The sequence below is a fragment of the Triticum urartu genome, chromosome 2A (assembly GCF_056163025.1).
Source record: "Triticum urartu cultivar PI428250 chromosome 2A, HENAU_Tu73, whole genome shotgun sequence".
Lineage (NCBI taxonomy): Eukaryota > Viridiplantae > Streptophyta > Magnoliopsida > Poales > Poaceae > Triticum > Triticum urartu.
The window spans coordinates 565,835,519-565,845,876 of NC_141874.1; the positions used below are offsets into that span (position 1 = coordinate 565,835,519).

The 10,358-nt window shown below is 47.7% G+C and overlaps 2 protein-coding genes and 1 pseudogene across 4 annotated transcripts; 1 reads left to right on the forward strand and 2 right to left on the reverse strand.

Annotated features, from left to right (window-relative positions):
* Positions 1–1,551: 1,551 nt before the first annotated feature.
* On the reverse strand, positions 1,552–3,282 carry LOC125538774 (cytosolic Fe-S cluster assembly factor NBP35-like; annotated as a pseudogene). The gene is made up of 3 exons (XR_007296509.2): positions 3,096–3,282; positions 2,923–3,025; positions 1,552–2,033 (listed from the first exon to the last, which is right to left on the reverse strand). The product of XR_007296509.2 is annotated as a cytosolic Fe-S cluster assembly factor NBP35-like (transcript).
* Positions 3,283–3,383: 101 nt separating this feature from the next.
* Positions 3,384–5,296, forward strand: LOC125538777 (Restriction endonuclease, type II-like superfamily protein). 2 transcript variants are annotated; one of them, XM_048702067.2, is made up of 2 exons: positions 3,384–3,507; positions 4,180–5,296. In XM_048702067.2, the coding sequence occupies exons 1-2, from the start codon at positions 3,384–3,386 to the stop codon at positions 5,142–5,144; spliced, it is 1,089 nt and encodes a 362-aa protein (XP_048558024.1). In that variant the 3' UTR covers positions 5,145–5,296. The 2 variants fall into 2 exon arrangements, with proteins under 2 accessions (XP_048558024.1, XP_087400501.1); XM_087544375.1 differs by lacking the exon at positions 3,384–3,507 and adding an exon at positions 3,534–4,110.
* A 928-nt stretch (positions 5,297–6,224) lies between these two features.
* LOC125538776 (uncharacterized) lies at positions 6,225–10,108 on the reverse strand. Its single transcript, XM_048702066.2, has 3 exons — positions 8,029–10,108; positions 6,553–7,305; positions 6,225–6,469 (listed from the first exon to the last, which is right to left on the reverse strand). The coding sequence occupies exons 1-2, from the start codon at positions 9,337–9,339 to the stop codon at positions 6,775–6,777; spliced, it is 1,842 nt and encodes a 613-aa protein (XP_048558023.2). The 5' UTR covers positions 9,340–10,108; the 3' UTR covers positions 6,225–6,469; positions 6,553–6,774.
* Between the last annotated feature and the right edge of the window lie 250 nt (positions 10,109–10,358).

Genomic DNA, 10,358 nt, shown 5'->3' on the forward strand with positions numbered 1-10,358 from the left:
GGACAGCCTTGTAAACTCTGATCCAGCTTCTGAGGAGAAAGGAAATGTTGCATCATGTGCCTCCACATGCAGCAACGGAAACTGAGGTATGGTTGAACCCAGAAATCATTCTGATGCAAAAGGCAAACTGAATGAATGAACTATGGAACAGCAAATTGAAAACAATTTCATTTGCCTCTGGATCTGAAAAAAATGACACTTGATGTTTTGAAAATAGAAGAAGCTTTGCTGAGTTCTTCTGGCTTTGTGCCATCTAGCTTTCAGTGGAAAATGCGGCTGATATATCTTGGTTCCTCGTTTGATTTTGGTTATTAAAAACCCATTTATGCTGCTTACACTGGTTCAGAATTTTTATCTTACCCACAAACAAGATTTGTTCTTAGTCTTGACAGATTTGAGTGCCCATCTGATTATAACATCATAGATTTATATCTCTTATGGGCTAAATATGTAAATTCTGTTTGTAAAAGGTTCTACTGTTTAGCTTCATTGCTATCTTTGCTGTAATCATTATTATATTCTCTGTACATCAGAACTAGCTATAAAATGTCTCTTTAAGAGAACACATTTTTGCATTCTAATTTATTTTTTATATCGGCTATGAAATATCGAAATATAACTGAGGTCACATTTTGATGCTAATTTACTTGCTGCAGGAATGGATGGTGCCATGAAGGAGAAAGGGTTAGGAAAGATGGATCGCGATTTCATTTATGCTCCCTTCCAATTGGTGTGCTGCATGAAGCGGACATGCTTTTCAAGCTATGTGTTGGGTTCAAGTTTAATTGTGTCAAACATACCTTTTACCAATCTAGCTTATATATTTGGACCAAATTCACCCCAATATTTTTGTGTTGATACCTTTATCCTCTCTTTCTCTTTCATATCTGTGGAAATAAGATGGGGTAGTTTTGTTTCGTGTCAACAGCTTTTACCAATCTAGCTTATATATTTTACGTCTCAAACAGCTTTTAGCCTATTTTGTTTCATATCAACAGTCAAGACTAGCTGCTCGGCTCTGGTTAGTTTTGTTGCTTAGTTGTTTGGATTTGTATTTGGCTGGTGATTGGGAGCAGACCTGCCATCATAGGAAAGTTCAGCCTTTTCTGTATGAGAATGCCGGTACTTGTGGTGCTACTGGTACACCGGACGCATTAGCACATTTTAAAATGTAAAAAAAAAACTAGCACATTGGCACAATATCAATACGTTCTTGGAGTTAAGCTTGTAGGATGGATCAAAATGTGATTTTATTGCTTATGCCCACTTCATGACTGTTAATTCTTGTTGGAGTTCTTCATATGCACTGATACTGTGATAATACTGTTGTAGGCTGACACCTACAGCTCATCATCCCTAGGCTAACGTGTTAATCCTGTGTTGCATATGCTTCAAGGCAGCCAGTGATCCTAGTATAAATAATTAAAATTGAATAGACCGGTTTTGACATTTTGAAATTGAACTGTTTCAAAATGAGTAGTTGCCTTAATGTTTGCTTTCATGTTTTGGTGGCTTGTCTACCTTTGTTGATATTGTAGGCTGCATTCTAGGAAAAAGAACTGAAAATCATTTCTGAGCACCCAATAGCGGTTGAAACAGATCATAGTGCTTTTTTGCAGTTAAGCTCTACGATTGTTATAGGAATGAACATGTGCTTTTATTGTTTATGCCCATTCCACTACTGTTAATTCTTGTTGGGAGTTCTTCATAGGCGCGGACGAGCCCATTCTTGCGAGGACCTCTCCATATGACAGCATCATCTGGGTTCGGCAGCATGAATCCAATTGACATGACACCAAGGTTGGACTCAACATACACTGGTGACCAGCCAACATTGCTTTGATGAATATCTAACATTTTTGGGATGCTAGGTCCGCATATGTCTATGTCAAGAAGGCCGACCTGATAGTCCATCTCAACAAGGGCAAATGAGAGCTGGGCTGAAAAAGTACTCTTCCCTACACCACCCTTGCCAGACAACACCAGTATCTTATGTTTCACAGTATTCATTCGCTCAATGATGGCAAGCAGGTCTGAAAATGAAATGACCCAGCTTAGCATTGTCTCGCCAAGAATAAATATACTAGAGATGAAAGAACAGCAAGATATTATGGATGCAGAAACAATCGCATAAGACATGAATTGCATTTTATATGTATGTATAATCATGCTAAAGGCCAGGTATGATATGTCACGTGACATAAAACAGTCAAGAGTAATGTGGCTTCTGTGTGCTTGTGGGACCTTAGGTTAAAAGTTCTTATAGCTAGGTCAAAAAATGACAGCTGGCATCACCAGTAATAGAACCGGCACACATGCAGAATTAACTGCATTTGCGTACATGTATGAGAATCAAAATGCAGGCATGCGGCAGTACGTTCTTCAAGTACTTTTTCCTGACATAGCACTTCTTCATGTGATCAAATTAAGTTGGGTTAACTAACCGGTACAAGATGTAACAAGAACACCCTCATCCGGTATATAAACAGTACCTGAGAGTCAGTGAACTAACTGTAGATCTTTCAGGTATCTCATATTTTCTAGTGCATATCAGACCGCTATTTATGTACTATCTTAACTTCTTCAACATCATGGAATTCCTGGTCAGATATACCAAAATAACTTTGTACACAGAGAAAGCATGCAAATTCGCTCACATGGTGAGTATGTGACAACCAAAGTGTAACATCTTGTGCACACGAGCTCAACAAAATTCACACACAATCGCAAAGAATAGTCACACAAGTGCAGACCATACGCTCTCTACTAAGCTCGTACTCAGCTGTAACAACAATAAAAACCTGGCCAACAGCAAGCATCGGGGCAACATGCTAGCAAGCAAGCCACACTGACATCGCGTGGCCAACCGCACAAGGATCAGACTGGGGAAAAGTAAGGTGCAGAGGGGCAGGGTGGTGTTACCTGGGTCGGGGCCCTTGGGCGCGGTGGCGCAGATCTGCTGGTTGGGGCACCCCGGCGCAGGACTCCGCCTTCCCTGCCGCCTCCGACTGCGTCCCGGGGCAATCTGCGGCGGCGAAACACAGAAAATTCATCAGAAACGGGTCTAAAACCCGCAAGCGAATGGCTGGCCTTACGCTCGTTGGCGTTCTCCGGGACGTCGCCGTCGCCGTCGCCGCCGTTCGCCATTGCCTCCGATCGCTTCCCCGTCCCCACTCTTCGCTGCCGCGGCGGCTGCTCCCTGCTCGTGGGACTGTTGGATAAATTCCACCTGATTCGTATACTTTTTTATGGACGCTTTTGCCCCTGCACCGAAGGAAAGGAAGGCTGGTTGTGTTCGACCCAGAGTCCCAGACCGAGACCTTTCGCTCGTCCCGTCCCGAACCCAGACGGAACCAGGTCCATCCCCAAGCGGAGACCTAGCCATGGCAGCTTCTCCGCAGGCGGCCGCCGCCGGCCGTCACGCGCTGAGCCGCGGGGCCGGGCCGCCACGGCCGAGGCTTCGCTCGGCTCTACCAGCGTCGTCGCTCGCGCTCCCGCAACGCGCAGGTGAGTGAGCGACCCACCCCCGCCACTGCTCGCCCCGCTGCTCTATGGTTTCACCTTCAGTGTCAATCGCAACCCCCACGCTCCTCGAGAGCTTCAGAGCGTCGTGAACGACGACATGAATGCTTCTCACTCCCAAACGCGGAAATTATTTGGGAAATGCTCGCGGTAGTCCCGTTTAGTTTCAGGTTGTTTTTTGGATTATTGTAGCTTACTGATTGTTGTTCCAAATTTGATCGTAATCGATTCACTTTGTAATGTCTGTACATGTTGGAATCTGAGTACAAGGCTCGTACAGTATCTCCCAACTAGTGGTAGATAAAAAATGGAACAAGATTGCAGGCTGTCATTTGCAGTTACCTAGAGTTTGTTTTCGTTCTAGTAGCAGCATAAGCTTTGCACCTGTCAGAAATGCTTACTTGTCCCAAGCATGTCTGCTTCCTGGAGCCAGGCAAGGAATAAGCCCTTGGTGGTTGCTTGCAAAATTCTTTCATGCTTTATCCAAGAAGCGAGGCAATCTCTTCATATAAGAGAAGCACAACACAAACTCTGTCATGTGTTACACGCACATTCATAGGTTCACCATTCTTGTGGAGCACTTCCTCTGTATGCTTTCTCAGCTCTTCCCTACTACTTATCCAAACCGCATCACAATGTTGTCTAACCGTTGAGCAGTTTCTTATTTGTTCAGGTCGCTCCTGCCGATTCCAACGGCATTTTGCTCAACATCGCGTGTGCGGTTAACTCCATCTGCATCCTTGCCGTCAAGACGAAACTTTGAAGGCTATATTCCTCGCAGCTGCTCGCGTTCATCGTTGCAGATCTACACTACCCGGTCATCACCGCTATCTCTCTCGCCATCTTCAGCCCTCATGGTGTCGGCCCAGCTTCCGCCGGCTGATGTAGCCCAGCGGTCAGAGGAGTGGTTTGCTCTGCGCAAGGATAAGCTCACCACAAGCACCTTCAGCACTGCCTTGGGTTTCTGGGCCGGCAACAGACGGTCAGAGCTTTGGAGTGAGAAGGTCTTTGGACCAACAGATATCAAGTTGGCGGATGCAGCCATGGCTGCCATGGCCTGGGGAACCAATCATGAAAGCATGGCCGTAGAGCAGTACACGAGCATCACAGGACGGTCAGTGGGTTCCCTTGGCTTCGCAGTGCACACCGAGGCTAAATTGGGGTGGCTCGGAGCTTCACCTGACGGCGTTCTTGGGTGTGACCCTGATGGTGGGATCCTGGAAGTCAAGTGCCCGTACAACAAGGGTAAGCCCGAGCTTGCTCTTCCATGGCGTATCGTGCCATACTACTACATGCCGCAGGTGCAGGGGCTGATGGAGATCATGGGCAGAGACTGGGTCGACCTCTACTGCTGGACACCCAACGGGAGCAGCCTGTTCCGAGTGCCTCGGGACCGCGCATACTGGGAGCTCATCCACGACGTCCTGCGTGAGTTCTGGTGGGGCAACGTGATGCCCTCCCGGGAGCTTGTGCTGCTGGGGAAGGAGGCCGAGGCGAGATCTTTCGAGCCGCAGCCCAAGCACCGGCTGACAAATCTAGTGATAGTTAAGAGCAGGAAACTAGCTTCTGAAGCCAAGTTGTTATGTAGGGATGTTGGTGGCCATGTAGAATTCTTCCCATGATTGTAGTTCTGGCGGTGGTTGTGCACTGTATTCTGTTTATTCGTTAAATGAAATCATGAATTACTTCCAAACCATTGCATTCGCTGTCACTTGTTTTTGTATGGTTATAAAACTATGTGAGATCCTAGGTGATGTGCCCTAGGATCATTCCACATGTTCTTCAGATTTACTTGAACTAGTGAAACTAGAAAACAGGTAGCGGTGAATCAGGTGGGGGTCATCCAAAGAAATGTGCACACACAATTTGCTTCTTACATATGGAATGTAGCCATCACGCATCTTTTTCTCTCGTGAATGGTTTGATAGCTACCCTGATGATGTAACCCGTGCGGTAACCGGCAATCTTGCCGTGTCTTAAATGGAATCCGAGTGATCCATATCAGAAGAAAAAAAAAGTAAATAACAGACACCAAAAGGATCATTTCTGGCCAAAGTGGTCTACGAGAAACAAACAGGTTTCACGTATGAAACAAGGGGTTAGAGGGATCACTCAAGGTAGCACCAGATTTCAGTCTTCTCAAAGTGGTGAACTCTGCTTCCCTAGAAGCATGGGCTCCCTTGCTTGATCCTTCTGGCCGGTGCTATGGTCAAGTTGGCCAACACGTTCCCTCGCGCGCAAGGCAAGAAAAGCATAGCAACGCGACAGGTGCTGCTTGCTTCCGGGACATGGATTCCTGCCGGATGAGAATGTGGATTGCTACTCTCGAAAGACAGAATCAACCTACTGCTGGCCGCCTCTCAGCTCTAACGAATCCCTGCTTTGCCTTGCCTGTGGGACAAGCAAGCGAGGTAGGCGGAGTCGACATGCTTCCCAAACCCGCTTACATTATTGGGAGCAGAACAAGCAGAGCAAGCTTTGGATGAATCGATCTAATATCAGGCAATCTTAACAAGGGATTCCCCAAATACCCAAAATTTCATAACGAACTGCTCAGGTTTTACCAAAAGCTGCCTGCGACGACAGCCAAGGAGCAGATTGTACCATAACAGGATATGATCACAGATTCACAGTAAACTCCAACTAAACGCAACAGATGAAAAAGGATGCTTATGTGGCAACAAAATTTAAGATAGTGATAGTAATAGTTAGAAGTCATTGATTTATTTATTTTTATGAAACAAGTTACCAAGTCATACGACACGACGTATACAGGGCAAACTATTACAATGTGACGCATATACAGATATAATATACTTGGAAGCCAAGGAATAAGTTCATCTTCAGTCTTCTTCACAGGAAGATGCAGCATCAAGCAAACACACCGACACCAATCTCACCCTCTACCTATACACTCTTGAACTGCAAACTCCATGAAGAAACATCCCTGGAACAAGATAATAATAAAGGAAATGAGTGTCTCCTCATCACCAAACAACTAAATGTTACCAAAAGTAATGCGCCACCCACCTCATGGTCGCTGGTGAGGCTGTAATAGTGGGAACCATCCCTTTATTTCTGCTGGAATTAGTAACATCTTTTTTTGTTTTTCTTGCAAGCAAATGTACCATCTGTCAAACGACCACACACCTTCATGAATAGCAAACTATATTTTTTTCCTTTTTTTCCCTTCATCAGTAATGCTAAGAAAGATGGCTGAATGGCTGGACATGTACTGTTGCTCCTCCATGGTCAAGGAGAAGCTATTCTTCCACTGGATAAAATAGAGACCAGATCCTTTTCCACACCGAGAGATGGTGAAGCCGGATCGCCTCGACACTTGTAGCAAAGGTAGACCAGATCAAATTTCTCTTCAAACTTCTCATTTCGTTCTAAGCACCTTCCACACTGCCGGCATCTCTTGATGCAAACCTCACATGCTCGGCACTTGCCAGATCTCTTGTCACTGCACTCCACTTCAGGGCAGTCAAAAACAAGTTTGTAACTTTGACAGATGGGGCACATCTCAATATCAAGAGCATATCCGTCATTGCAATCTAATAAAAAATGATTAGAATGACGGAATCGCGGAGCCCGGTTGTGCAACTCCTGTCTCTTGTCGATGCTCAACAAGGATAATAACTCCTCATAATCCTCTTTTGGTAAATTGAAGTTTTTGTCAATTCTGAGGCTCTTAATACCCGACGCTGCTTTCATATTAAATGACTTTAGATTGGCAATAAGGCCATCCAAAGTTAACCGCGGGCATCGCGCAATACTCAACTGTTGTAACAAGAAGGAGCAGGTTAGAATCAATCACAAAACAAAAATATTTCTGTTGAATTAAAAACGTATGACAAAAAGCATATGCAGCATAACAAGAGTCCCCCCTAAAATTGATAGGACAAGTTTTTCATCATGCTGTTTCAACTTTAAACTATTGTGAGAAAGTAAAAAACATATACTGATTTTTTAACTAGTTTGCCCTCTAGACAACGATCTAGCAGATTTACAGATAAGTGAATAGCATTAGCTAAAAAAATGAAACCTAACTTAGCTTTGTTGGTGCTAAATGTAAACTACTAGAGAAATCGTATTAAAAAAGCCATAGTGAATATTCATCACAGAAAATAACTAGAGAAATCATATTTAAAAACCTTGGTGAATATTCATCGCAGAAAATACTACCCAGATAGCAAGAGCAAGAAAAACATGGTATGCCCCATATAACATCTACATTCGACTACCCAAAGTATCCTAAGGTACTGGCCCTAGCTCCATCGGAGGGAGTTGTGTCCGTACACCACCACCACCTAAGTCAGTCATATTTAGCTCGAATTTGTGTGCATATTCTATTTTTTTCTATCAAAGTATGCTAAGATAGGAAATACATTGGTGCAATTATGAACATATACAGATTAATTTGTTGCCAAATATGATCCCAGGCCTTCGAGGAACTGAATTATTCTTAGAAATACTTGCAAAAAGTATTGTGACCATACTAACCTTTGTTAACGTCGGATTGCTTTGGAGAACAGCATTCAAACCATTGTCGGTGATATTTATGCAGTCATTTATATTTAGACACTGCAAATCACCTGGAATCTTCTGTGTCAGAAATAGAAGATCAGGATCAGAGATCTTCCCGCTCAATACCGGTTCAATGTGGATACACTTCCACAATAACTCGCTGCGGATCCATGAATGCAAAGACTTGCACACCATCTCTGTAGCTAGGATGTCACGAAGCCCAAGATAGGCAAGAGCATACATCATCCCGTCATGTGGTGCACTTCCCACATCATCAACTCCATCACAGCACACCAATGCAGCACTGCCAGAAGGAGATGGATCCTCTCCGGGTACAATTGGCCGTGAGCATGACGCTCCCACGGCATCAACTCCATCACAGCACACCAATGCAGCACTGCCAGAAGTAGATGGATCCTCTCCAGGTACAATTGGGCGTGAGCAGGACGCTGCCACGGCATCAACTCCTTCACGGCACAACAATGCAGCACTGCCAGAAGTAGATGGATCCTCTCCAGGTACAATTGGGCGTGAGCAGGACGCTCCCACGGCTTCAACTCCTTCACGGCACAACAATGCAGCACTGCCAGAAGTAGATGGATCCTCTCCAGGTACAATTGGGCGTGAGCAGGACGCTCCCACGGCATCAACTCCTTCACGGCACAACAATGCAGCACTGCCAGAAGTAGATGGATCCTCTCCAGGTACAATTGAGCCTGAGCAGGACACAAGGGGAGGCAACCCTTGAGAGCAGTTGGCGCCTCCGGCCTCATAAAGGCCTCCGGCCTCATAAAGGCCTCCAAACACAAAGGGCCCCTCAAAAGCACGCCCGAAGCCACCCGGGAGGCAAGATGGCCCCCGGGAGACGGCAATAGCATGATTCAGGTAAAAACTCAAGTCGGCCGCGCCACCGTCACCGCTTCCAAAACGCCCTGCACCAGACATGACCGTGCGGTCGAGGCAACTGGCGATGGCTGCAGTGATGGTGTTCCCCAAGTTCATCCCAAAGGGATCCACGGGCAATAGATCCGCAGGATCGGGCTCGAAATCATCCCAGCGCCTGGAGTTGACCCCTGGGGACGAGAGGGGCGAGGCCTCCTCCGACCAGCATCCACACCCTCGCATCAGGGCAGAGCACTCGTCGCTCACCAAGAATGAGCACGACGGATAATTCAGCGCCATAATAACCTCCAAACTCCCCTGCGCTCCAATCCTCCTCCTCCTGCTCCTCCAACTCCTCCTCACCCCCTCCTTTTTTTGGTGTTTTTTTCTATGGAGTATGCACATGCACAAAGAGAACTATAGAAGACGCAACCCTAGATCTCCCTCCCCCCAGCAAGAGAACCCTCTATTCCTGATCCGGGCCAGTCAAAAAATATACCTAGGACCAAAAACTTCACGGAGCAATCTCGATCGCGGATCCCAAATCAATCCAATAGCGGCAGAGAAACCAGGGCAGGCAGGGGGGGCTCAATAAAAAGACGACAATCTCTACCTTCCGCCCGAATCAGAATCAGAATCACACCCCGAGCCGGAGCGGCGGCGGCGGCCCCATCAAAGGAAACGCAATCCGGGGAGAATCAGGGCCCGAATCGGAGCAATAAACACGGGACCCGAAATCCCCACCAGCACCGGCGACGGCGGCAGCCGAGATCCACGAGCCGACGGGGCGGGGGCTCTCGGGAGGGGATCGGCGGCTCTGCGGCGGACGCGGGGGGCGGACGGCTGCGAATGCGGCGGCGGTGGGGTGGGGGTGGGGGTGGGGGTGGGCGGATGACTCGACTGGGATTGTTGGGGCGGCGATGCGGGGGAGGCTGGTGGCGGACGGACGGGCGGTGGTGGTGAAACCTTGATGGGAGGAGGTAGGGGGTGGGGGTTCCGGGAAAATCTCCAAGGCTCCTTCTCCCGCTTGGCCTTCCGCGCGGCGCGAGGGAGGGGGAGGGAACGGGAGGAGGAGAGGGGTTGGAGAGGAGGAGGGCGCGCGCGTGGTGGCCTGCCTGCCTGCCTGCTCTGGGGGTGGGGGCGGCCGGGCCGATCCCCTTTTCTACTTCCGGGGCGGGCGGCTCCCCGCTCTCCCTCTGGTTTGTTGCGTTCCGGTGGGGGTTTTCCTTTCTCTTGGGTGCGCGCTGCGCGGGCGGGCGGGGGATCTCTTTTTCCGGGGAATATTTTCTTCCCGGGCTTTCTCTTCCCGTGCGCTGCTGTGACCGCAGCGGCCGTGCGAATTTCGCGCCGGTTGGACTCTCTCTTGGGGGGGAGAGGCGCGCGTGCGACCGTGTCCGTGCGGCCGTGGGTTGGATGGATGCCTC